The following is a 27,976-nucleotide window of genomic DNA, read 5'->3' on the forward strand; positions in this document are numbered from 1 at the left end:
TGACAGTGTCATTGGGGTAAAATAAGGCATTAACCCCTTTAAATCCAAAATAAAAGCAAATGAACTAAAACTAACAATTCACCACCACAATTACTACAGCTATTTAGCAGTCAGAGCAGCCCCTAGTAACAAACATGAGCCAAAACTGACAGGTAATCTTAAAACTGTGTACCATGTAAGCCTATGATGTTTCATTAGAATTGAATCTTGAGTCATTACTACGTTAATACATTTTATAGTATAGTATAGTTAGTACACATTAAACAAGAGAGGTTTCGGCAGTCGTTTCATTTTTGCAAATCGCTGGTTACATCACCTCAGCTGCTTCTAGTAGTCAATAGTTGGACATTCTTGTTCACTTATTTTCATTTAGAAAATCAATAAAAAATGTCATTTGACCAGAGACACCTAAACGTTTTTTTATTTTCTGTTCTATTGAAGGCACTTCACTGAAAAAATAAATGTTGAAGCACCCTTTGTTTCATATCTTTAGATGTCTTTAAAAAGCCATTTGTTGTGTGATAACATTTCCCCTTTTCAAAACATAAACTTTACTTGACTTTACACCAGTTTTATGACAGGACCATCTCTGCTAAAAGAAGCCACGCAGATGCAGGTTTAGGTGGAACCTGATCTATAACTATTAGATAGAGTAAATATTGAACACTGAAGTTTATTTGACAACTGGCATGACTGGCAAGACTGGCATGAATCTGGCCTGCATATTCAGATACACTATGTACATCACATCTGTGCCTGGGGATTTCATTCCTCACCTCTAGAGGGCACTCTTGCCACAACACTGAGTAGCTCCACAGACCTGTAACCTAAAAAGTCTTGTTTATTATCTGCACATCTCCTGATCATCTATCTTTGTGCTTTCCCAGGTTTTGTTCCTACTTTAACACATGTTTACTTTGTATTTACATCCAAGCACTGTGCTCTGTTTGCTGCTAACTCAGGGTTTGTTCAGTATCTTGCTCCCTTAGAATCTCCTATGTATGTATCTCTATGTGTCCATTAAAATGCTCTCGTGGGGCCCAGTTTGAGCTAGTTACAAGAAAGTCTGGGGACAATCATGAGAAATTTTGAGCTGTATGTCAGTGGGAATGTAGATTTAATAAAGTGGAAACGACTTGAGAATCAAATTTGTAAATTAACCCAACACCTCAAGAGAAAGGAGGTCAAAGTAGGGGCCAATGGTGCACTTGTCAACCCCGGCTTTTTGTATCGATTGTACTTCAGACATTAAAAGAGCATGTTTTAGAGGAATATGGGGTGGGTTTTAGAGGGGGTGTGGCCTTGTTTACAGCAGACTACACTACATTCAAGCACTAAACGTTTAAGAGGTTGTCTGTAGTTGTGTGGTCAGGCCCTGGGAGACCACTATTTACCTGCTTTACCTAACTTGGTGTATGACATCATTTGTTACACTTTGTCATACAGAATCGTGAGGACGACTTTCTACAGAATTTCTCATTTACACTGTCATCAAAGAATATGCTCGAGAAAAATGCTTGAGAAATGCTTTTATTGAAATAAAATTGTGGTGAATGCTTTGGTTCTCATCAAATGCAGATTAAACTTTCCCAATAATGGACTTGATCCAGGGCAGAAATGCAGATATTTTGGCAAAAATCTTTGGCTTCGTGGGTGCATCACACATATTCTTCTGACCGAAGGAAACAATACCCACTGCAATATCTCCACACACCAAAGGACCACCGGAGTCTCCCTGTTAACAAGACACAAATGAAACACATTACTATCCTCAATTCATATACTTTAGTTTATTATTCAGTGTTGGGTCAACACAATAATCCAAACTGACTGTATTAATCATCTACTCATACCTTGCAAGATCCTCCAGGATGAACTGCACACACCATCCTTCTTGTCAGATAGTTCTCCCAGAGTTTTTTACATTGTTTTTTGGCCACGATAGTGATTTTGGTCTCCAAAAGACGATTGCTACCAGATTTGAAGGATCCTGTTCTTCCCCAGCCAGCTACACTGCAGACCGTGTTGGTCTTAATGTCCTCGTTTCTTTTAGGGATGGAGATCCAGTTTACAGTTTTGCTCTTTTTGGCTCTTCCACGTAGCTGTGACAAGATAATCATTTGCCTAGTTAGAAACAAGACTGCATGGTGCAATGCGAAGCTCCACTCCTCCACAGTAACCCAGATTACACCCAACTGACCTACACACTTCATTTTCAAACAGTTAGCTAGCATTAGATGCTGCTCACGTTTCCTTACTGAACACTTGACACTGACTTTGTAAAATATAATATTGGACTAAAGTTATATTAATGTTTGTAGACCAAACATTAGCCTTTTGTTGCCCCTGTCCCAATTTTCTTGATATGCGTTGCTGCCATCAAGTTCAACTTCATCATTGAATTCTGTTTTTATTTACGTGTTTTTTTCATTTTACACAGCATCTCAACTTTTTTGGAATTAAGGTTATACTCATCGTCAAAAAAATAGTTGCACCCAGAAGGAAGTGCTATTCACAAGGAAAATAAAGGTTACCAGGATGATTTAAACTGATTTGGGCAATATTTGTTGAGCCACACATACAGAAGTCAGACGTCTCGGCATGGAATTGTAGAGGTTCATAATGGTGTCGTGCGATAATCCATCTCATGCAGCTTGAATATTCTCACACAGTTCCTGTAGATTTTGCGGTAGGGGTGGAGTGTTGATAACACGTCCAATAGCATCCCACACATTTTCAGTTGGGGATACGTTGGGCAATGCTTCTGGCTATGGCGTAGTGTCTGTGCCTTCAAGGCAAGCTCTTGAGATGGCAGCAGAATGCAGTCGAGTGTTGTCCTGTTAGAATAGTGCACTGGAGTGTGTGTTCAGAAAAGGTAGGGCTCTGTTTGCAGTACCTCATTAACATAACATTGAGCTGACATTTGAATTGCCTTCGAACTTTTATCTGAGGCTCACAGCAGCATGAGTCAGAATGGAAAGCATACGCAACAGGATGGCCTTATATTGTCAGTTAGGTACAGCAATAAGGCCCATCCTTGCTTACATCACATGCATGGCTGAGATTGACACTTCAGTCATTCACATGTCTTGCGATGTCAAACCTACCCATCAAGTTTTATTCCTGTCGGTTGATTCATTCTGGATAAAACTACTTTATTGATGATGAGTGTATTATAGGATAGGACCAAATTATAGGAGACCATAGGATGAGGTTTTAAGTTCTTTATATTTTTACACTACTGTGCAAGTCAGAGAGCACCTTTCATTAAATACATTTTTCGTGAAAATATTTCTGAGACCTGCAGTTATAAGATAATCCCCTTGCATAAGGAAGTGGAAAAAAAGAAAGTAAATAAAATAACAGCTAAAAACAGGAACTTTCAAAACTGCAGTTTAAAAAATGCACTTGTCTGTGAGAGAGAGGAGAAAATCAGTCAGTTTGAAATCTGAAAAAAGTCCTTAAGCGTTCTGTCCATCCTTCCATTGTAAGAAGGCAACTCAATAGAACTGACTGGCTACACCTGGTTGAGCCCTTTGGCAAAACTTATATCCCCCCATCCCACTTTACCCCATTGCTGCTGGTGACTCTGTGCTGCTGGGTATAGTAAAGCAGCACAAACACAAATTTTCATTAAAGAATTGATGATAAAAATGTATAAAAATAACACTCTGTCTGAAAGGATGTATTGTTGCCCACAAGCTAAAGGAAATAGACAAAAAAAATTCTAAATGTCCACTGATGAGCCTAACTGCACCTGCATTTACTTGTATTATGTGAAGCATTATGAGACGCACCCTTGTTCCCTCACTTAAATTAGACTAACGCAACCCCCCCAAACTATTGGTCCAGTTGTTTACCTTCAGAAGCATGATATCATTGTCATGTGTGTCGATGTTGTAATCTGGATGGCGGTAGTACTTCTTCACTTTCATGCGGATGGAACCATCTTTCTTGTTTGACAGATCATGAGCACCCAGCACAACCGTAAGTTGTTTTATCCTAAGAGAAACTGATTTAATGCACTTGGTAACAGGCCATACTATACCACAACACAAAACCTAGAATTTACAAAAACAAAACCGAGACTGATTTGTGAACAATTCAAGTTTCTTCTCAAAATTCACTTTCAGAATATAAAATTATACATGCAGGGCAACTAGAGTTTGCTTCATTGACCAGCTGTAATCTGGATCTTCAGTGGAGTAAATTTAAAGACGATTTCAAGCTGGGATTTATCCAAATAACTTGATAGATAAAAAAGCTTACTTCTTCCGGCAGTGCGCAGCCGTCATGACGAATTTTTCAGACACAAGGAAACCACCACAGACGTGCTTTCGTTTTTTCTGAATAGACACCATATAGGGTCTGGAGTGAGGTTTAACCTCCGTGCCATTCACTATACCAACTTCAACACTGGCTGAGAGAGAAGGAAAAGGGGAAGAGGTTATAATTATACTTTCTGCATGCATTTGACTCTCAAAATTCACCTCAGTGTGAATTACTTAAAGTAAACGGATACCGTGCTGTAATTCACTGCTATTATTTTCAAGTTTCATTCCTGTTTATGAAATGTACAAACTTGTATTGCAAGGTGATGGGACAGTATATGAAACAAACATAAAACATTAAGCACTGACAAGTAAATTCTGTTTGATTGACATTGAACTGAAGTATAAAACACCTTTTATCTTTTATCTATTAAATTAATTAATTTATTTTGCATATATATATATATATATATATATATATATATATATATACACACACACAGTCACTTCATGTATGATGCCCAAGACATTCCAGAAAAGGTTTTTGGGGACTAAATACAATTCATCCAGTTTTAAAGGCAAATTTTAGGACATTCTTCTGTTAGATAAACTTCTACCTGCACAACCAATTAATACTTTCATTGTTTTTTTAGGACAGTTTTTTTTAGGATTTTTAGGAATGATATACTACTTTATATTTTAGACACTGCACGCTGTATAGTGTATTTTAATATTGTTAGAATTAGTTAGAATTAGCTAATCATTAGTTCTCTATCACCTACTCAGTAATGAATTAGTACTGCGTTGTAGTTAGCAGTATTTACTGAAATTGTAATGCAGCACCACTCATTCATTCCTGATTAGTTCCTAATTTGTTACTAAATAACTGTGAAACTGTATTCTAGTGTTACCTGCACAACTGTGAGAGCACCATCAACAATGAAAAGATACATTTTGGAGCAAGGTAGGCTTCCTTCTTGATGATGTCTTTTTCAGGGACAATGACAATGCAAAAATACATTCAACCACATTGCTGTTGCAGTCCAGAATTATCTGCCATTTCAAAACAATTTGGCAAATTCGGAAGTATAAAAACCCACAATAAAGGCCTCTTTTGGTTGTGCAAGTGAAGACTTGTCTAACAGAAGAATGGCATAAAATTCTGCTTTCAAAACTGGATGAATTGTATTTAGTCGCCAAAAAGCATTTTTAAAAGGAACAATTCTGGAACGTGTTGTCCATCAAAAATGGAACACAACAAACAAAAAAAAGCAACAATCATTAATTCACGTTTACCTACTGAGTAATTAACTCCTTGGTAGTTAATAGTATTTAGTTGTTCACTCCTGATTAGTTTCTAATTAATTATGTTTTCCTGGCTACTAACTTTTTCCTGATTCACTGCGAAACAGCACTATAAAGTGTTACCGTCATGCAAGTTACCTATGCCATGGGCACTAATATACCCTCATACCATGACAGACGTTGGGTTTGGAACTTTATACTGGTAACAGCCTGGAACATCCTTTTCTTCTGTGGCCCAGAGAATATAACGTTCATTTCCACAAACAATCTGAAAGGTTGACTTGAAAGACCAAAATACATGTTTTCACTGTGTATCAATTAATTTCAGTTGAGCTCAGTCCAGAGAAGTAAGCAGTATTTCTGGACATTGTTGACATATGGCCTCCACTGTGCGTAGTATGGTCTTCACTTGAATTTGTAGATGCAGTGATGAATGGTGTTTACAGTTTGTCAAAGTGTGCCCATGTAGTGAAATTCATCACAGAGACATGTTAGTTTTTAATGCAGTGCTGAGGGATGTCTTCATGACAACATGGAAAGACTGCCTAATCAACTGTGTCCCCACTGTGTAGTTTCTTTCTTCATTTCCTCTTTTGCTTGTTTATGAATTGTGTTAGCCACCCATGCAGTCTAAACGTTTTTTAAGAACAACAAAATTACATGAAAAACAAGGACTCTCAGGACAATACTAGGTACATCCCATGTCTCTAATCGTTCATCCTCATCAACCTGATCAGATCACTTGACGGATAGTAAAGCCAAGTATTAACAAAGTCTAAGTGACACTCACCAGAGTGGCTCAGGTATGGCAGCAGAGCAGCCAGCAGGAACAGAGAGATGAGAGTCATGTTGCTGTTTAGAGAAAGTGTGTTCTCCTTGAAGAACAATAAGAAGAAGCGGCTTTATCAGGGCTTGATACGCATCTTTTCTTTAGAAATGAGAAACGGAAGCTTACAAATCTCTGTGACATCAGAGACTTTGGTTCAGAGTCTCTACTTAATTGGTAATTATGTAGCTCTTGCAATATTAACTTAACGTCAACATGTTTATGTCTGCTTTTGTGTCTTTGTACTGTGCGTATGTGTACATACTGTATTCTGTAAAAGAATATCCTGTACTTATTTAATTTCCAACCAAAAACACCATTAAGCACAAGCTATTCATTTTCAATAGATATTTTTGAAGATCAGTTTCTTTTGATCAAGGTCTTTTTATTAAATATTTCACAAAATACAAAAGACAAGCAGCCCCATACCCCCAAACGTACACATCCTGGCCATCCTCCAGACCTACCCCAGTAAGAGAAACTATAGATTCTTTACAGCTTATATAAAGAAATGAAATATTATCATTTAAAATAAATACATACTATGGAGGTACATTTTCAGCTTCCATTTCATTCAGATATGTCAAGAAGGGCTGCCAAATCCTATAAAACCTCTTTACAGATCCCTGAAGAGAGTATCTCCTCTTCTCCAACTTGAAGTATTGCATTACCTATTTGATCCACTGAGAATAATTAGGGGGAAGAGGGTCTTTCCACCAAAGCAATATTAATTACCTTGGCAACAGAGTACAAAAGGCCCAGATGTTGTTTTTTTGCTGTTTTGGGTGTGCTCATACATTTGACCTCACATAGCAGCCAGATGTATAGAAACCTTAGGTGAGGGGCAGGCACCAACCCTTGTATTTATGTTATGCGATAGGGAAGACTAGTTTAGATAGTTTTTTTGTTTTTGGTACTAGGTGAGGATTTTAATTTAAGAGCTAGGGTAGTTTTTTTTTTGTTTGTTTGTTTTGATTATTTCTTTCCTTTAGTCCAGAATTCTGTTCTTTTGACAGAAAGCATATTTGCTGTTTTTTTTTGTGTTTGTTTTTTTTGTAAATATTCTGCATAGTATTGTTATAGGGGTCTCACTCAAGTCATAGCCTGAGTGTACATTAACCCCAGCATATAATAAATAAAACAAAAGACATCTAAACCATATGCTACTGTTAATAATAAATAATTATTTATGTAGGTGTTTGGTGGTGCAACACCGAATAATGCAATGTAAGGAGAGGAGCTTATTGGTTCCACCAGAATTTTAGAGCGAGTATAAAAAATATATTGCCAAAAGTGATATAATCTTGGGCATGTCCAAAACATACGCAGGTTCTTGCTAGCACCTATTGCATGTAGAGTCCAAATCAAGTCTAATTTCGGACCGTCTAACTTTACACCAATGAAGTTGATGTATTACCTTGAACTGTATAATAAAATGCCTTTGAAAAATTGAAGATGAGCACATTCTTTGAAGAATTTTCGGTAACACTTTCTATGAATATCACGTTTGTAAGCATCTATAAACACATTTATAACATTTATAGCATTCATAAGGCATTATAAACATGGTTATAACTATATTAAAATATGAACTACACTGAATTATACTTTATAGTCATGTTTATCATACATTATGAATTGTTACTATAGTGCAGTATAAACATGTTAATAACATGTCATGCTGTCAGTGCTAAAGAAGTCAGTGTAAAGACAAATACAAAGTTTATTTATGCCGTGAGATTTCCAGTATTTTATTTCTCACTCCTGGTGCTGTTAGGACTGCATCTTTAGGGCTTCAGTCCTGAATATTCACATGCTCCAAATAGTGCTAATTTCTGCTAGCATTATATTGGACATGCAGTGTTAAGTTAGTGCCAAGCTAACGGTGGTGTACATTAACTTTTTCCACATTGGGAAAAACACTGATGGCAGCATTAGTTTAATATCTGATATTTGAAGCCTGTAATATGCTGTATTGTGTATGTTTTAGTGCTTCAGTACATTAATCTGTAAATACTTCAACTTATTACTCTTAACACTGGAGGAGGATTTAGTACGGTATACTTCACCTTACTTAGAGCAAACAAATACAACTTATAAGCACTTATAATGTATTATGTTAACAATTCATAATGCATAATAAACATGGCCAGAATGTGTAATGCATTTTTATAAGCATTAATAGCCATGTTTATAATGCCTTATGAATTGTTAACATAATACATTATAAGTGCATTATAACAAGCTATGAATGTGATTGTGCTTACAAATGCTTACAAATGTGATTTTCATTAGAAAGTGTTACCAAATTGTCTTCTCATCTGGAATTTTCTCATCCAAGTCCTCTTCCCACCTGCTCTTAAGATATAAAGCTGACAAATCATGAGAGATGAGAAATTGATATATCCCGCCAGTCCACTGCTTAACACTTTTCCTGCGTTTGAAGAGTCCATCAATGACGTGGGAGGATAAAGAGGAAAACAATCAAAATATGAGGCTACAGAGCTCCATAAGCTGTAGGTATCTAAAAAAATGTGATCTAGGAATACTAAATTTATTCACCAGTTGTTTGAAGGATGCAAAGAATTGATGAGAATGCCCATCCTCATCAAAAAGGGGCTATGGTCTGAAATGACTATGGATTGATATTCTCAGTCAGTTACCAAGGGGAGAAGTTTTTTTTTTTCTAAAAATAAAAAAAAGTCTATCTGTGAGAATATCTTGTCAACCAGGGAAAAGAAAGAGTTACTTCTAAAGGTGGGATTGCGGAATCGCCATATATCCAACATGCCATATATCTTAAGAAAGAGTTTAATTGATTGGGCTGATTTCGACTTGTATGCTGCTATGCAATCTCAGAAAAAGGTATGACACTGTCACTGGGGCAGTACCCCTCTTGTCACTGTGGTGGTACCCTCAGGGGTACATCCCAATACCTTTAGGTTCAGGATTCGACTACACCACCTAGGGAATTTCACCCCAGGAAATTTAATGCATGTGAAACTCACAAGCACACAGGTACATTTACAAAGTTAGAGAGACACGTGATTGAGTTCAATTCACACTGTTTACTAGGTATTTAAAAAGATAATACATGTCAGTCAACAATAAAATCGTTACAACTTTATTAATACATCATTTTAAAATCTATATGTAAACATAAAAGAATACCAAAAACTCTCCTCCAGGTACTACTGAAACAAAATGAAAAAAGGAGAAGGAAAAAGAACAGTTATATATACAGGTATAGTATAGCTGTGCAGGTTTATAAACACAGGACAATTGCCCTATATTCTTACCAAAAAAATTACAGAGCTCTCCAGCACCTGGTTCCACACACCTGAGATTGTACAGCAAAACTCCACACCACACATACACACAGGTTACTGAACCTCAACAATAGTGACATCAACACTGCAAGCTAGGTGCAAAAGGGGTGAAGGAGAGAGGAAAACTCCAAAAGGGTGACCAGTTAACAGGAGAGTCACCACATGCACCAAGACACTCCAAAAAAAAAGAAGAAGAAACTAAATCATTAATACTAGGCAGATTATATACTGCCCAAAACCTGCACTTAGATCACTTACACCACAATATATCGAATTAAACCATAATCAAAAGAAAGGAACAATCATCAAGCAAAAAATAAATGAAAACAAACTGCTTAGAAATTTACTTAGTGGTTGCAAGAAATAACAACTGATTTACAAAACAAACAAAAAAAATGAACAAGCTAACAAAATAAAGCAACTAAATTAATTTGCAATGAACAAAACTGAAAATATCAAGACAGTAAATAAAGAAAACTAAATAAATAAAGAAAATGAATCAGACAGAAAACGTGACCCAAATGGTCTGGTCTACGCAAAACAGCAGTGGCTTCAATAAAAGGCTCTTGAGGCTTGGCACGTGGGATGCCACCTAGGCCGGCCAAATGGCGATGCTCCAACGGAGAACCTAAATAAAACACACTTGAATCAAAATATAAACTAAAAAACCTCACATAAGGTGGAATAAAAGAAGACGCCTTAATCCCACCATTAATAAGTGCACGTACCTTTAAACTGAAGTTACCAGTGACGGCAAGAATGAACAGACTCTATAATCACATTGTCATCACTGTCTGGGGTAGTAGATGCCCATCACACACTTCTTAAGTCTCATAATTAAAAGTTATACCCAAGAATGTGCTACATCCATATGAAAACAATGAATAAAGTACCTTCGGCCACGGATTTCCAAACCCATCCATTGTCATTCACGCCAGCATACACACCTAAATAAGGGACGTATCCACTATTAATCATGGTTATGTTATCAAAGAAGAGACCGTGGGTGTAGTGTAGCATCAAAAACATATCTCAAAGCCAGTACTGCCCACGACAACACAAAATAGCAGTTCCAAACCCAGTGCGCTGACCAACAACAGTAACATAGCACCCTGCGTGATCAGATTCTATACTTGACAGTGTAAATGGTATGTTCTTACTAATAAGGGTAGCTACCCCTCTAGCAGTGGAACCAAAATTGGAAGCGTATGCTTGTCCTACCCATCCTCCCCTTAATCTAAACTGGTCAGCAATATGGAGATGGGTCTCTTGAAGAAAGGAAATATCAGTTTTGAGATGTTTAAGATGTTTGAGCTCCCTTCTGTTTCACTGGATGGTTTAAAGACTTGACATTCCAGCTTACAAAGTCAACCACGGGATCCTCCTAAATTATTTACATCCACCATTAGGAATGGTCCTGGATAATGTGCTATGGCTATGCTCCTCAAGAGAGAAGGAAGAGAAAAAAAAAGAATAATAACGAACAAACCACATCAGAAATCTGAAGCTACATAAAACAATTATCAAGGTAATCAAGTATACATGTAGGTCTGATAGGTCCCCAACTCCTGTCACCTAACTCAACATGGTGACTATAACAACCCTCACAAAACACATCCGCACATAATGTGTTGGTATTGGGGTACGATTTGATGTCCAACAGGTTGGCTACCACCAAACCCCCCAACAGTTAGAAAAGTAGTAGCAGAAAAAAGATGCATCATAACACATTCACCTTAAAACCAGTAAAGCAGGTAACAACAATACCTGTCTATGGTCCATACAGCCAATGTCCTCTGCTGAAGTAAAGAAAGGATAGGTTGAGACAGACAGAGCTACATGAATCAGATTGTGAAAAGTTAGGATTCAGCATCTGCTGCTGTAATATTTTCTTGTGTGCCATGGCTTTCTCCGGTTCCGAAAATTCCTTGAAGTCTCCATTGTGCAAGATGCACAATCGAGCCAGGAATAATATACCATAGTGAATGTCCCATCCACCTCAACGAAGATTCCTGACATCATTGAACACAGCACGATCCTTTGTGCGAGAGATCGACTAGAATGTCATTTTCCAGATGTAGTACTTCTTTCAGAAGTTTGGAAACTGCCACACAAGAGCTTGAGCCAGGTTCTTCTGTGATAAGATAAGATAAGATAAGAAGAAAGATAAAGATAAAGAATAAAGATAAAGATAAAGAAAGAAGAGGTGATGAAACACAGTAGTAAACATGCCCGCCATCCCAACTTTTTGGAATGTGTTGTTGGCATCAAATTCAAAATGGGCATATATTTTTCACACAACAATAAAATTTCTCAGTTTCACCATTTGATATTTTGTCTTTCAACTATTTCCCTTATATTTTCCTTTATAAATATGGTTTTATATCATTGCATTCTCCTTTTATTTACATTTTCCATAATGCCCCAATTTTTTGGGAAATGGAGTTGTATTACTTACAACTCTATTTAAGATCTGCACAGAGTTTCGTATAAATCAGAGAAATCGATCAAGTCACATGCTTAATGTTAGAATCATAAGGACATTACCTACCCAGCTAACTTCAGCATTACAGCTAGCTTGATCACACAATTCATTTTTTTATTCTACCAGAAATAAACATAGTAGCCATTTGCTCATACAATTATTTCAAATTAATTTAATCAGAACAATGTACAAAATGTATAATTTTTATTTTTACTTGTTTTTTGATAAATAACAGAGATGTTTTGGACATCTACAGATGACCAAAGCAAGACTGCTGATCTTTCCTGCATCAAAAGTGGTCCTAGTCAGTTGTGCAGATATAGAAGCCTGTAGCCTGTTTCACTGATGTACCAACCAATGTGATACAAAGCTCAAACATAGGTCTCACTGACATCTGTCACATTTTTGCTGGGCAACCCATAAATACAAATAGATCCTGTTTTGTTAGTCTAGTTTGTATTCAGTGACTGTACCTGAGAATTACTCCCAAGTTAAGCTTCAGTCACTCCTCTCTTTGTCACATGTCCTGATTCAGGCCTTATTGCTGATTTTGCTCCCTGTCCTGCTTTAGATTCTATCTCTGTACATTTCTTAATTCCTTCCTACCCGTAAGATTGTTTTTTAATTGGAACACTGTTTTGGTCTCTGTTATTCTAGCCCTAGCCCAGCCACTGAATTAACTCTTGACACTGAGTCAGCTCTGGTAACTTATTTAGCTCCTCATCTGGTTCTTTATGTGACTCTTGTTTCAGCTCCTGTTTTTTGTGACTAACTCTTTGTCCCTGATTGTTGTCTAGTCTCTACTTTTGATGAAAGTCTTTCCTCTGTCCCCAGCCCATTTTCTGTCTATTAGCCTAACCTCAGAGATTGCTCCAGCCTTCATTTTAAAGATTACACCAGCTCTAACCCCTGAGATTGCTCCAGCCCTAACTTTAAAGATTTCACCAGCTCTAACCTCAGAGATTGCTACAGCCCTAACTTAACTTTTGAGTGTTCCAGCCTAGAGCAGGGTAATGTGACAATAGAAATTATTATTGTCATAAATTATGTTCCAGTGCAATACAATATTCTTTTCTGAACTTTCTGGCTGGCATCCATTTACTTACCAGCCCAAGCTCTCCACGTTGTATGGTGTAATGTCTTCTCTCTCGCCATACCGGCTCATCAAATACACATAGTAACACAAACTACACGTTATACTAACAAACCATTGTATTTAATCACATTAAGGTCACTTTTTAAGATGGAACACACCTACCATAAGCCTCTGCAGTGGCCATTTGCATGGCCATGCCTCCCGAGCCTCTAGGAGCCAATGCCAGCTAGTACTGTGTTGCTACAATATTCTCCTCAAGTAGGTGATATACCAAGTAAACAGGGCAGGCCTATACAATAGACCCCTACAGTGAGTGGGCTATGTACTGAAGGCATTTTGCTTGGCTTGGGTCCATGTTTTCCCTAAGGGGGAAAGGTCACTGCCAACCCAAAAGTTATACTGGTAAAAATTTAAATCACTTTCCATCACAAGGAGTCACTGAATGGTTGCATTAATACAAAAACTTATATCATGCCATGACCCTTGCCGTCACCAGCTCTCAATCCAATTGAACACTTTTGGGAGATTTTAGACTGATTAAGATTAAGTGACCCTTATTAGGGTCACCTCTGCAATCTAACCCATCTGTGCAGTGACACACTACATACACACTACTGAAGACACAGAATAGGGGGCAGTCAGCACACCGGTTTGGTGGGCAGCCCTATTCGCAGTGCCCTTGGAGCAGTTGGGGGTTAGGTACCTTGCTCAATGGTAACCTCAGTCATGTCCTGTCGGCTCAGGGCATCGAACTGGTGACCTTCCAGTTGCAAGGCTGGTACCCTACCCTCCACTACTGCCCCATACATGTGCTGATATGTTATACAGCACTCTCCACCATTAAAACACCAGTTGAGGGAACATCTAAAAAAATTGCATGTTCCATGTGAGACTACATTTCTTACAGAGCCAACAAGACGGAACCTGCTAAATCACAGAGAACATTTCACAGGGAAAGGTGATGCATATCATTATGATTTTGTTCCTTTGTTTATGAGGAAGTTGAAAAAATTGTATGATAAATGAAGCACACCTCTTAACCTAATTGACAAAATCTTAAATCCTGAAACATAGAAATACCATAAATGTACCTATATTTTCATTCAGTGTTAGAAGCTAGACCTATGAGGACAAACATCTAGTTTGCCTCTGGTTCTGTAAACATTAAACATGTCCATCTACGTATATTCCATCAACAATCCTAAAGAATAAAAATGCTGCATGGCTCAACAGGGATCTCCAAACCAGGCAGTGATGAAAAATTAAAGGCATTGACTTAGATAAAAACTTTGAAATCATTTAATTTTGAAATATACAAACAGTCCTGAATATTAAGGCTTGCCAAATGTTGGCCTGATTGTCTGTACATGTCTGTGAGAAGTTGAGTTTTGTTGAGTGTCTGAAGCAAAGACCAGAACTGGAGCAATGTTTGAGGCTAGCGCTGGAGCAATCTCTGACGTTAGGGCTGAAATACTGTGATTTTTCAACACTGTCAGTAATGAGAAGTGGACTATGCACAGAGACAGAGGCTTGATCAGGAGCAGAGAAGAGAGGCCTCTGAGGGATGGAGATGGCAGCAGGAGCTGCAAAGTCTCAAACTGGCATGTACTTGGGAACAGGTCAGAGATCAGAGAACTAGGTTATCTGAGAGAGAATCTGAAGCCCAGTTTGAGTTTGATTAGTTTTAACAGAGGAAGTCTGGTAATGTCATGTGTGCATGATTTGACTGGCTGATTCGTACAGGATAAACCATCTGTGTAATTTCCCCACGTAGCCTGGATTAAAATATCAGTGCACAAACATTTACATCAGTATCACATGACAGGTGCCACACTTCCAAACAATGAGAACACACTGTGCAGCTGAATGGCAAATAGGGTCGGAAAAAAAGAAACAAAATGCAACATTGGACAAGGGAGGAGACTCCATATTTCATTTCAGTGTGAATGACCACTTTTATCAACAGCAATTCAAAATGATGGTACATAGTCATACTGTAGATTTCACTAGCATTTTCAAGAAAATAGGGTTGAGGAATTGAGATCAAAATTAGCTTCGTTTTATCTGTTAGCCTTGTCTTCAGGTTGCAAGAAAAAAAAGGAGGCAGCTATTTTTGTTACCCAATCTTATTTCATTATTGTGATGTTCATCTGAACTTCAATTACTGAGGGAGCTTTGAGTTTGGGGAATTGTAGAAGGTAATTAGTACCAGAATTATTACTTAGTAGACTAATAAAAACAACCAACACTGCAGATTCATACTCTGTTGTTCTTGTTGGCAATCATTCAAATTGCAGCACCTTCCCGGAATAAACTAATCCAGCTCAAATAGGGCTCAAGAAAATCTCATGAGCATCTGGAGCTAAAACCGCATCAAGTCAAAAAGGACATAACTAAGAAAGAGAGCGGATAAGAGAGATGGGATTATCAGGAGCAGGGATTGAAGCTTAATTGAGAGGTATCTCTGAGGTACAGAAAAAGACCTAGATCTAAATTATAGTCATGAATCATAGACCAAGTCTGTGGCTTCTGTGAATAATGAATCAGTGCACAGTGACCAAGGCTGGAGCATCAGGACTTGAGAAAATGTCAGCCTTTGATTCTAGAACTTTCAGTGACTGCTGTCAATATTTGAGACAGGTCAGTCTCAGTCTACCACTGGCAGGAGCCACGGCCAACAAATGATAGTTGCTGCCGGAGCTTTCAGTTTCATCTTGGTCAGCATCACTTGAGCAATTGTGAAGTTCCAGTGGTTGAATGTTAGACTCATTACACAGAATATGTTGGAGTTCAGCAGAAAAAGGGCACGTTATTCTGCCATGGCCACTTCTTTGGTTCTTGTCCTGGGATTGTTTAAACTGTTCTCTGACGCTGCAGCCTCAGTCTTTTCCGGCCACTTCTTTCGAAACCTCTTCAAACACGATGCGGTTTGATAAGTCTCTTCAAATTTTTTGGTACAGAAACATCAGACTAAATGTTTGAGTCTTAGCAGCGCAAAATTATGATGAATGTTGAGCTGGATTGACGTAAAAGTCACATGAATTCCAATCTGGCTGTTCAGTCTGACATTGCTGCAGATCGGATATGTACTGGATTTCAACACCACATAAAGCGTCTCAAATCGGAATTGAAAATATCAGATTTCTATGTGTTTTTTGCTGTTCACACTGACACACAGAGGACACATCTGTGTCACATACAGAGAAAGAGATTGAATTTGGGCCACTTTTACCTGCTGTGTAAATGTAGCCTTAGTGACACTGTTCATTTTGTTTTTTCACTGCCTGCTGCTTTTGTGCTCTGCCATTGATGTCCCCCCTCTGTCCACAGCTTGTGGTTCAACCAGTAATGCTTTGGCCTCCCATACCTAGAAGACTGGGGTCCACCTCTGGGTGAACCCTGTACACCGGGTTGGGATAGCTACTGAAAAATTTGTGTTTAGCTACTTTGTAGCTACTTTCCCAAAATGTGCAGCTAGCTACAATTTAGCTACTTTTAGTGGCTACTTTTTAACTACTTTTTGAAAAGTAGTGGCTACTTTTTAGTTACTTTCAAAGCGCAATTGTCAGAAAGTTTGTGAATCTCCATCTGACACACCAAACAAGTCCAACTGATAGTATGAACAAGACATGGCATTTAATGATGTGCCAGAAAGAAACATACAATTGAAAAGCTGCAAATATACAAAAAGATCACCAGATCACACAGACAACGAAACGGCAAAGACAGAGATTTGAGATGAACATCGGTCATTTGGAGATGAACGGACTTATTTACATGTATAAATCACTCTGGTTTGCTGATACGTTTAATCTGCAGCAACTCACGGCAAGTCAGCTTCTCTTTCTCCAGCTTCTCTTTTGAATTCTCATTCTACAAATCGAACGAGAAGCTGGAGGATAAGAAGCGACTTCAGTCTCGCTAAAAGTCGAACATTGAAAGACATTTTACAAGAAACTTGTGGAGGAGTTTCCTGAGATGCGAGAAAAGCGGCTACAGCTGAGCTAAAGGTTAAAGCAGGGCATTGTGAGTAGGTGCTTGCGTTTATATTTCTGGCCTATACTAGAATAATCAGCACACACTGAGATATACTTACAGCGGTTGCAAGACAGTAAAACAGATGTCAAATGTCGTGCTTCCCAAGGTTTCATTTTTGTTGAAAGGACAACGTCTTAACATTTCGGTTGCGAGCCCTGAGTTAAGCCTACTAGTGAGGGGTGATCAGCGTGTGGGGCGAGCATGTGCCTGTCTGCTCAAGCTGCCCTTGGCTCAGTTAGGTTTGCACAATTGCCACCAGCCCAGTGAATCACCTCGTTCTGTGGTTCATTTTGCATGGATTGTGTGAAGCCTGAAGCGAAATTGTAGCGAAACATTTTCGCTACAGCTACAAGCTACATTCCATTAAATTGTAGTGGCTACAGCTACTAAAATTTGTAGCTAACTACAAAAAGTAGTGCGCTACTTAGCTACTCCCACTTCCCTGCCTGTACACAATATTATGGACCAGTAATCCTGATTGTTGTAATCTCACACCCTGAAGCTCTAACCTCAAACACTGCTTTCCCCAGAGAAAGGTTGGAGAAGAGCAGCTTTGGGTTCCAAGTATGGTTATCACATCAGTGAAGTTTTGAGTCTATCATGCTCCTGAAGTAGGCCTAAACCTGCTCATAACAATAAAGCTTCATTTGATTTGTAAATGTACCTATTTATATGAAACCTGACCATAACCATGAGTGCTTTTAAATGTACAATTCCCTGCAAACACCCGACATTTCACATTTGACTCATTAACAAAATTATGGAGTAGCTATGAGAACAATGACAGTGTGATATTGTTTGGAGAGTGGAATTAGAGTTTAGTACGTGGCTAGATCAGTCGAATTGGAGTTATGTCTACGATTGTGTACATTCAGACATAATTAGCTTAATGCACTTGCAGATATATGACCAAATTAGCTATTTTTAATTTGTATTTAAATGAAAAAAGTCCAGTATAATTATGAAGTGACTTTCTCTGCTTTTTAACCCTAATTTGCGGCTGTTGTCAAAATTTCAAAATCTGAAATGACTTTCCAGGTTGGCGAGCTTGTTCAGAGGAGATTGATGGCGCAAATGATCTGGTAGTGAAAGAAGGGAAATGAGGCAATCTTTACTCTTCCTTTAGCTCTGGAGTGATTGGAGGCCTGCTGATGTTTTCAAATGTAACCCTTTTCTTTTCAAGCAGCTCCATAGCAAGGCTTTACGTTGTGAAGTGATGGAATAAAAGGAATCAGGGAGCACAGAACTGTGGTGAATCAGCCGGTGGTCATTAGCAGACCTCTCTTGGTTGGGTCACAACAGGCAGCAGTTTTCACCTTCACAAAACAAAACAGTATTATAACTATAGGGAGGAAGCAGCATCACAGCAAGGAGAAAGAGGAGTGGTGAATGTGCACACCACCACCTACTGATTCAATCTGTGAATAACACCACTTTACAAAAACATTAGATTTGAAGGATTCAATTTTCATGAGCTCTGTAGTGCAAGACGACCAGTGTTTCAGGAAATACTGATTTTAGTCAAATGATAAATTATTCTGAGGAATCTCAAATTTTTTTCACTGTTAGAGATATTTATCAAGTCAATGTAGACTTTTTAAAATTCTTTTTGAGACCCACTGCAATGAAGGCTCTTCAGGTGTTGGAATCCGTTTTCCCCCCAAAAAACACAGTATCAAAACCACAAAAAACAGACTGAATCCGAGTCAGAGACTGTTCAAAATATTCAAAAAACAAGACGGCTTACAAAAAAACAGCAAAAGTACCAAAGAGTCCAAATGGTCAGAAGAAAGTCCAAGTAAACCATGAATCCAGTGACAGCTGTGCTAAAAGGCTCAATACACAGATGAACTAGCAATACTTCACAGAGAGTGTATGTTTGTGTAGGTCCTTATAAAGGGAATTAGATGTACTGCAGGTGAAAGAGATCAAGGCGTCACTAGGAAACAGATCAATACTCAGGTGAGGCTGACCTCTGGTGTCTAGGGCAGGTATTACAAATGATACACACTTATACAGTAAGAAGACAACTACACACTCAAGAGCACAAAGGTGTGAAAGATTATAACCCCCAACCCCCCCCCCCCCCCCCCCAACACCCTTCATGTGCCTCACAGTGGTTTGGTCTTCATTACATTATTTCATAACAGTACATGAAATTTTCATGTATATGAAAAATGATTTGAAGATGGGATTCATAACAGCCCTGTGAGGCCTGGTAGACCACCTTAAGATGTTCCCACCAAATAAACAGTACTTAAAGCTTTCATCTTTGAGTGGCAGGAGAAGATCAATTTACTTCAGATCAGTTTTTATTCATTCTTTCTCTGTGAGAAGACAACTCAACGCTGTGGGTATGAAAGAATGTGTAGCTGTCATGAAGCTCTTTCAAAATAGTCAGTCATAGAGTCATAGTGACTGACCACCCCAGGTTGATGTTGAGTGTAGACCTCAACATCGCAATGTTTTTGGGAACTCGTAAGCATCTAAAACTGAACATTCGAGGTAAAATATTCCAGCAGATTTTTCTGAATAGAATATAAGCTATTATAAAGGTACTGTGCTTTGCAATCTCAGTGTTACTGAGCTCTGCTAAAACCCGAGTAGACTGAAGGCTTGGGCTACAAACGGCTCCAAGCCATATAAAAAGTGTTTGCTCTAAGACCCAACAAGTGAAACAATGCCTGCCTTCCCTTCATAATTACAGTGGAAGTGTTTTCTTGTGTCTTTTTTTTTAAGTAATTTTGGGGCAATTTGGGGCTGCATGTCATACCAGTCACTCCTCTACAAAGGTGTGACAAAGGGCTGCTGTTTGCCACAGCCTTATGTAGAGTGCACATTTGTGTCAGGTTGGGCCTAATCAGCCCAAGGCCTTCTGGGAATTGGAGTTCCCTGAAGTTATGGCACTTTGTAGGCTGGGCCCTTAGAATTATTTTATGTAATTGCATATTAATGAATTGAAATGAACTAAAATGGATGATGAAGGACAACATGACACTTTTAGAAGAGAAACAAAGGTGTTTGTCACAGAAGGCTGAAGCTAACTGGAGAAAACGTAAAAGGTTCAAAATTGTTACTACCATAACAAAACATGTTCATGTTGCATGTGATGGTAAGACAGATCAGGTGAGGTGTTCTAATGTGGGGTGCGTACGCCGTCCAGATTAGGCCCCTGGACAACGCAGGTTAACGCTTTCATTTGTGAAGCCTTAATGTTTATTAAAACATTGTGCATTTCTTTGCCATTCTCGTTGTTTCACTGTTTTTTTGTTTTGTATTAGTGTTTTTTTTATTAGAAGCATGCTGTTTTTCCATGATATTTTATTGCAGTCAAGTGCTTTAAGTTTAAGAAGTTGTCCCTAGATGTGTCCTCTGACCTTGTGAGACAATTTATCATACAGAATTCTGAGGATGACTTTCCACAGGATTTCTCACATACATTTCCATCAAAGAATATGCTCGAGAAATATGCTTGAGACATGCTTTAATTGAGATGAAATTGTGGTGAATTGGTCAAATGCAAATTACACTTTCCCAATAACAGACTTGATCCAGGGCAGAAATTCACATATTTTGGTAAAAACCTTTGGCTTTGTGGGTGCATCACAGTTGTCCATCTGACCAAAGGCAGCAATGCCCACAGCAGTATCCCCACACACCAAAGGATCTCCAGAGTCTCCCTGTTAACAAGACACAAATGAAACACATTACTATCCTCACAATTTTTCAGAATTTATTTTATTTTCCATTAGTTTACATCATAAAAAGAGACTGACCATATTAATCATCCTGTATATTCTCATACCTTGCAAGATCCTCCAGGATGAAGTGCACACATCATCCTTGGGGTCAGACGGTTCTCCCAGACTTTATTACATTCTGTCTCGTCCACAATAGTTATATTGGTCTCCATAAGACGCTCACTAACATGGTTAGAGGATCCAGCTCCTCCCCAGCCAGCTAGGCTGCAGACTGTGTTGGCCTTAATGTCCTCGTTGGTTTTAGGGATGGAGATCCAGTTTACAGTTTTGCTCTTTTTGGCTTTTCCACATAGCTGTGACAAGATAATCATTTGCCTAGTTAGAAACAAGACTGCATGGTGCAATGCGAAGCTCCACTCCTCCACAGTAACCCAGATTACACCCAACTGACCTATACACTTCATACACACTTCATTTTCAAACAGTTAACTAGCATTAGATCCTATTTATTTTTCCTTACTAAACACTTGATGTCGACTTTGTAAAATAAATTATTTGATTTAAGCTATATTAATGTTTGTAGACCAAAAGTTAGCCGGCTAGAATACTAGGCGTTGTGCTTTGGCTGAATAGTAGCTCTTGTAACTACACTGAGTTTGAACAACTTCACAGTATTTGTACTTAAATAATGATAACATTACTTAATTTCTTGTTAAATTGTATTTTTTTTTGTGGGAAGAAGAAAATGACAATTTATAAAGGTATTTTTAGAGGTTATGTACTACTGTGAAAAGGTCAGAGACCAGTCTCTGGTCATTATGTGGTTAATATGTCCATTAAGTACAAGTTTTCAGAAGATATTTCAATGAACATCAGTTCTCTAATACCCTTGCATAAGAAAGAGGAAACTGGAGTTTAAACGTAAAAAAACGGGACTCCTAACAATTATGCAATAGCTGGTAGACAAACAGATCACCATCAGATAAGTAGCACTTAAAGCTTTAAGCTTTGAGAATGAATTAAGAAAATAAAGCCCCAATCTAGCTCTGGACATGAAAAAATCAGGTATTTCTGTCCATCCTACCACTGTGAGAAGACAAATCAAATCAACTTGAAAACGGAGTATTTATGCCACTGGACAAGACACTTAAGCCTCTACTGCTACAGGTGGTGCTGCTTTGCTGGTGATGCTGTTTTGCTCCCAGACTGGGCATAATAAGGCAACCAAATAACACATTTCCTTTTGCATTAGAACACCAAAACTAAATGTCTGAGATGTTTAACACACTGGAGAGCCTAATTTTTTTAACTGTGAGAAGCAGAAAATGCAACTTCTAAGACTGAACTTTAATGGTTTACGTTAGAGGTTTACTTGTTTGAAAAAAATGAAAGCAAGTCTACTATAAAGAACAGAAGCTAAAGGGTGGAAAATGTTGAAGGCAGAAATAAATGGTAGTTCACAATGGTTACTGTAGGGAACTGTTCATAAGGCTACTTAAAACCTACATAAGCATCACATGACAACTAATATAAATGCTTATTCCAGTAGGCATCATCTGTCATAAAGGCCAGTTTAGCTAACTTAGAGTCAAAGTGACAAATGGAATCTTTATAGCAAATTGGAATAAGCATTTATAAACATTTATGGAGGGTTATGTCAGTTGTTATGACAAGCTTAGTGTCTGGGATCAGTTCCCCAGGTGACCAGGGTCTTTTCTGTGTGGTCACCTTGTGTCCTTCAGGTGCTCCGGTTTCCTGCCACAGTCCAAACACATGAAGTCTTGTGAACTGGAGATGCTAAATTGGGCCGAGGTGTGAATGTATATGTCTGTGTGTCTGCCCAGTGATGGACTGATGACCTGTCCACAGTGTGTGTGTGTGTGTATAGTTCTATTTTGTCCCTTCACTTTCATTGGAAGTCTGTGACCCCTCAGACCCCTCTTTCACTCAAACCCTGGGCTGATAATGATGCCCCCCGCCCTACTTCTACGACTAAATTTACACTACTGGTCCAGTTATTTACCTTCACAAGCATGATATCATTGTCATGTGTCTCAGCATTGTATTTCAGATGGCGGTAGTACTTCTTCACTTTCATGCGGATGGATCCGTCTTTCTTGTCTGACAGATCATGAGCACCCAGCACAGCCGTTATGTGTTTTTTCCTTAGAGACAAACAATTTAGAGCTGATTTAATGCACTTGGTAACAGGCTTTAATATATTAATTAAACATGCAGTGCAACTAGATTGTGCTTCATTGATCAGCTGTAATTCTACATACTTTGTTAGCCCACTTTTACCCTGTTCTTCAGTGGTCAGGACCCCCATGGACCCTCACAGAGGAAGTACTATTTGGGTGGTGTAACATTCTCAGCACTGCAGTAACACTGACGTGGTGGTGGTGTGTTAATGTGTCAATATGTGTGCTGGTCTGAGTGGATCAGACACAGCAGTGATGCTGGAGTTTTTAAACACCTCAGTGTCACTGCTGGACTGAGAATAGTCCACCAACCAAAAAATATCCAGTCAACAGTGTCCTGTGACCACTGATGAAGGAGTAGAGGACGACCAACACAAACTGTGCAGCGGCAGATGAGCTGTTGTCTCTGACTTTACATCTGCAAGGTGGACTACCAAGGTAGGAGTGTCTAAAAGAGTGGACAGAGAGTGGACACAGTATTTTTATCCTAAGGACTACAGTGAGAAACCATTAGAAATTAAAGGCTTACTTCTTCCGGCAGTGCGCAGCCGTCAGGACAAACCTTTTAGACACAAGAATACCACCACAGATGTGTTTTCCCTTTTCCTGAATAGAAACCATGTAGGGTCTGGAGTGAGGTTCAGCCTCCGTGCCATTTATTATACCAACCTCAAAACTGGCTGAGAGAGAGAGAGAGAGAGAGAAGGTGGAGGAGTTATAATGATATTTTCTGCATGCATTGGTGTCTCAAAACTCACCTCAGTGTGAATTACTTCTTCATTCAGTTTGATTTATGTTCATAAAATGTATAAACCTTAACTGCAAAAAAGTTGAGATGGTATGTGAAATGCAAATAAAACATTAAGCAGTGATCTGCTAGTGATCAGTGGCTCTGTGATCTGCTAATATTCATTCTGAGTGTTTGCTTCTGTGTTTGCTTCATCTGTTTGCTTAATCTGTTTTCTCTGTTTTTACTGTATACTAACCATCTGTCTTCACAGGATTACCTCCTACAGAGAGTGAAGACTACAGTTTAGCTTTCCAACAAAAGCTGGTGGTAAGATTTAAATCCACTGAAGAAGTAAGCACCTCTATCCTCTACTATGGCTGTCTTTACTTGTGTGGATTGTGGCATGTATAGTGATAATCCTCTCTCCAGCACTAGTGATAACAATAGTAGTTCAGTTTGTGAGAAGTGCCAGTTCATTTCTACTCTGGTGGAGAAGGTGCATCAGTTAGCGGTGTGCATCCAGGGTTTAATCAGGGATAGAGAGCAGAGTTCAGAGTTATCTACCCCGGTTGCCTCAAGGAGAGTTAGTGCACCACTGACTCTGGCATTAGAGCCCCCACAGCAGGGTGAATGGGTGATGTCTCGGCGGCATAATAACAAATCTAAAGCTTAAGCTAATGCTAAAGCTAAAGCTAAAGATAGCCCACCTGAGCACCACACTCCACCTATTCACGTGTCAAACAGGTTTTCTGCACTCGGTGAAACACCCACCGAGGAGCCTGTCAGAGGAGCTCTGGTTATAGGAAGCTCTATTGTGCTCTATAGATATTCAAAGATAGTGGTTCATGTTGGTGGCAATGATATTCGTATGCGGCAGTCTGAAGTCACTAAAAGTAATATTAAAGAGGTGGTCAAAATAGCCCATACGATGTACGAGGCCGTAATATGCCCTGGCCCTATTCGAAGATGATGGGGTGCTGAAGCTTACAGCAGGCTTTGGGCACTACACTGATCCACTTTGGAAGCTGGCACGTTCCCTGAGTTTTTCCAGCAAGATGGTGCACCACCACATTATGGGTGTCAGGTCCGAGCATTCCTAGATGAACAGTTTCCTGGAAAGTGGATTGGTCGTCATGGGCCAGTTGAATGGCCCCCAAGGTCTCCCAATCTGACCCCCTTAGACTTTTATCTTTGGGGTCATCTGAAGGCAATTGTCTATGCTGTGAAGATACGAGATGTGCAGCACCTGAAACTACGGATACTGGCAGCCTGTGCTAGCATTTCTTCTGCGGTGTTGCTATCAGTGTGTGAAGAGTGGGAGAAGAGGGTTGCATTGACAATCCAACACAATGGGCAGCACTTTGAACACATTTTATAAGGGGTCAGAAACTTGTAAATAACCCATGAAAGAATAAGGTTACGTTAAAACCAAGCACACCATTGTTTTTCTTGTGAAATTCTCAATAAGTTTGATGTGTCACATGACCCCTTCCATAAACTAATGTGCCACAAACAGGAAGTTAATATCACCAACCATTCCCATTTTATTTGGGTGTATCCATATAAATCCCCCTGTACATGTTACCATTAGGCTTAGTTATAAATAGCCATGGAATTAGTTTCCACTGCTATGCTGATGATACACAGCTGTACATATCAGCCAAACCAGATGATAAATCCAGATTAAATAAAATAGATGATTGTGTAAAAGATATAAGAAACTGGATGCTGCAGAATTTCCTTCTTTAAAACCCAGATAAAGCAGACGTTCTCCTTCTTGGTCCAAAGGCTGCTCAGAATAAATGCTCAGATTTAATGTTAAATCTTGCAGACTTCTCTGTAGTACTTAGTTCAGTAGCTAAAAATCTTGGTTTTATTTATTCAGATCTAACATTTAATCAAGAGGTAATATGACAAGGATAGCGTTTCTTCACCTCAGAAACATTTCAAAGTTAAGAAATGTGTTATCCCTATATGACTGAAAAATTGGTACATGCCTTTATAACTTCAATACTAGACTACTGTAATGCATTGTGGTCAGGGTGCTCCAGCAGGAACCTAAATAAACTTCAGTTAGTTCAGAATGCTGCAGCTAGAGTTCTCACTAAAACCAGGAAATTTGATCACATCAGCCCAGTTTTATCAGCATTGCACTGGCTTCCTATCAAATTCCGTAGTGACTATAAAATTCTCTTATTGATATATAAATCCCTGCATGGTCCCGCACCAGAGTACCTGCAAGATCTTATTTCCCATTATGAACCGCCTCGTTTACTCAGATCACAGGATGCTGGTTTTCTACTGGTTCCTAAAATTCAGAAGACTTCAATGGGGGGAAGACCTTTTTCTTACAAAGCCCCCAAATTGTGGAATAATCTCCCAGTTAATGTTCTGGACTCTGACACAGTCTCAACCTTTAAGTCTAGACTGAAAACATATTTTTTTAGTTTAGCTTTGGATAATTAGCCTTCCCCTTTAGATAAAGGCAGGAGATCCAGGGGTTCATAGGCATAGAGGCTTATGATAGACTGAGATGTTGGTGCTGTTGACCCACCACTTCACGCGATCACACAGGTTTGTTGAGGGTGGAGTGGGGGGATCCCAGTGTCTCAGGGTACTCTCATATCTATGTTACCTTCTGGTTCTCTCCTTTTAGTTTATGCTGTTATAGTTAGATCTGCCAGAGTCACCAGCCACACTCTGGGGGAAATCATGTTTATTACAGTCATACTCCTGAGCAGAGCTAATTTTGTCTCTTTACTCTTTCTGAGATTGACCATCAGGGCCTCCTCCTCACCATCACCAACCTGCTCTCCTGTTCATTTGTGCCAACTGCAACACCCTGAATTACTTCACTGTGCCTTCCAGATGTACCAGCATTGAGATCGGATGGGACCGTTTCAGCTCACTCCAACTTTTCATAAAGACTCAGTCAGAGACTGCCTCAGTCAGAGACCGCCTCAGTCAGAGACCGCCTCAGTCAGAGACTGCCTCTACCAGTGCCGTTTCTAAAGCTTTAACATCCAGTCTTTAAACAGAGATCCTCGTAGCTTCTATTTAGCATTTAGCTTATTAAATTGTAAATACTGTTTGACCAGAGTAGGATGGGTGTCCCCGTGTGAGTTTTGCTTCCTCCCAAGGTTTCTTCCTGCAGAGGGAGTTTTTCCTTGCCACCGTCACCTCTGGCTTGCTCACTGGGGAATATGTTATAACTATGTTTTCAAACTTCTGAAAAGCTGCTTTGTGAAAACATTGTTGTAAAAAGTGCTATACAAATAAATTTGAATTGAATTGAATTGAAAGTAGTGATCAATACATTTTTTCATGAATATAATTCTGTAACCCACTATTTTGAGGGGTCCTTTGTAGATGATTAATAAACTCTTAACAGAGGATCACTAACACAACATATCAGTAAAGTAGCATTGAAGCATCCGAATACATTGAAGTAAATGTCTTGTAGATGTTCTGTTGATACATTACTTACATTAAGTAGATGGATTGTTAATATGTTACTTCCATCACACAAAACCTAACCTTCCCAACCTTACTCACAACCTAATCCTCACCCTGACCCTAATCCTAACCCAATCCTTAACCTCAACCCAAAACCTAATCCTAACCCTCACATGTTTCTGACATGTTACCAAGAATCTGTTGAGTGTCTGTTTAATCGAAAAAGGTCAACACAACACTTTTTAGGGACTAAGTACAATGTTTCCAGTTTTGAAAGCAGAATTTTTTGCTTTTCTTCCATTAAACAAGTCTTGAACTGGTCCAAGTGAAACTCACCAGAGTGGCTCAGGTACGGCAGCAGAGCAGTCAGCAGGAGCAGCGAGATGAGAGTCATGGTGCTGCTGGGAAAGAGTGTGATCTCCTTGAAGTAGATGAAGAGTAAAGAGAATAAGAATAAGAAGAAGAAAAAAAGGAGAACAGTTTGTTGTGGTTTGATCTGGGTCTTTCCAATAGAAATGAGAAGCGGTGGGAAGCTTCC

At 38.9% G+C, this 27,976-nt stretch overlaps 2 protein-coding genes and 1 long non-coding RNA gene across 3 annotated transcripts; 1 reads left to right on the forward strand and 2 right to left on the reverse strand.

The window, feature by feature from the left end:
* Window positions 1–1,514: 1,514 nt before the first annotated feature.
* On the reverse strand, window positions 1,515–6,482 carry LOC108429561 (granzyme B(G,H)-like). Its single transcript, XM_017701395.2, has 5 exons — window positions 6,367–6,482; window positions 4,270–4,420; window positions 3,861–4,002; window positions 1,854–2,102; window positions 1,515–1,735 (listed from the first exon to the last, which is right to left on the reverse strand). The coding sequence occupies exons 1-5, from the start codon at window positions 6,422–6,424 to the stop codon at window positions 1,580–1,582; spliced, it is 756 nt and encodes a 251-aa protein (XP_017556884.1). The 5' UTR covers window positions 6,425–6,482; the 3' UTR covers window positions 1,515–1,579.
* Window positions 3,900–23,383, forward strand: LOC119265224. The gene is made up of 3 exons (XR_005131494.1): window positions 3,900–3,987; window positions 5,177–5,235; window positions 23,365–23,383. It is a non-coding gene; the product is annotated as an uncharacterized LOC119265224 (long non-coding RNA).
* LOC108429475 (granzyme-like protein 1) lies at window positions 20,875–27,832 on the reverse strand. Its single transcript, XM_037545126.1, has 5 exons — window positions 27,775–27,832; window positions 23,782–23,932; window positions 23,075–23,216; window positions 21,156–21,404; window positions 20,875–21,030 (listed from the first exon to the last, which is right to left on the reverse strand). Exons 1-5 carry the CDS (start codon window positions 27,830–27,832, stop codon window positions 20,875–20,877), a joined length of 756 nt encoding a protein of 251 aa, XP_037401023.1.
* Window positions 27,833–27,976: the final 144 nt, after the last annotated feature.

The sequence above is a fragment of the Pygocentrus nattereri genome, chromosome 15 (assembly GCF_015220715.1).
Source record: "Pygocentrus nattereri isolate fPygNat1 chromosome 15, fPygNat1.pri, whole genome shotgun sequence".
NCBI classification, from domain to species: Eukaryota; Metazoa; Chordata; class Actinopteri; order Characiformes; family Serrasalmidae; genus Pygocentrus; species Pygocentrus nattereri.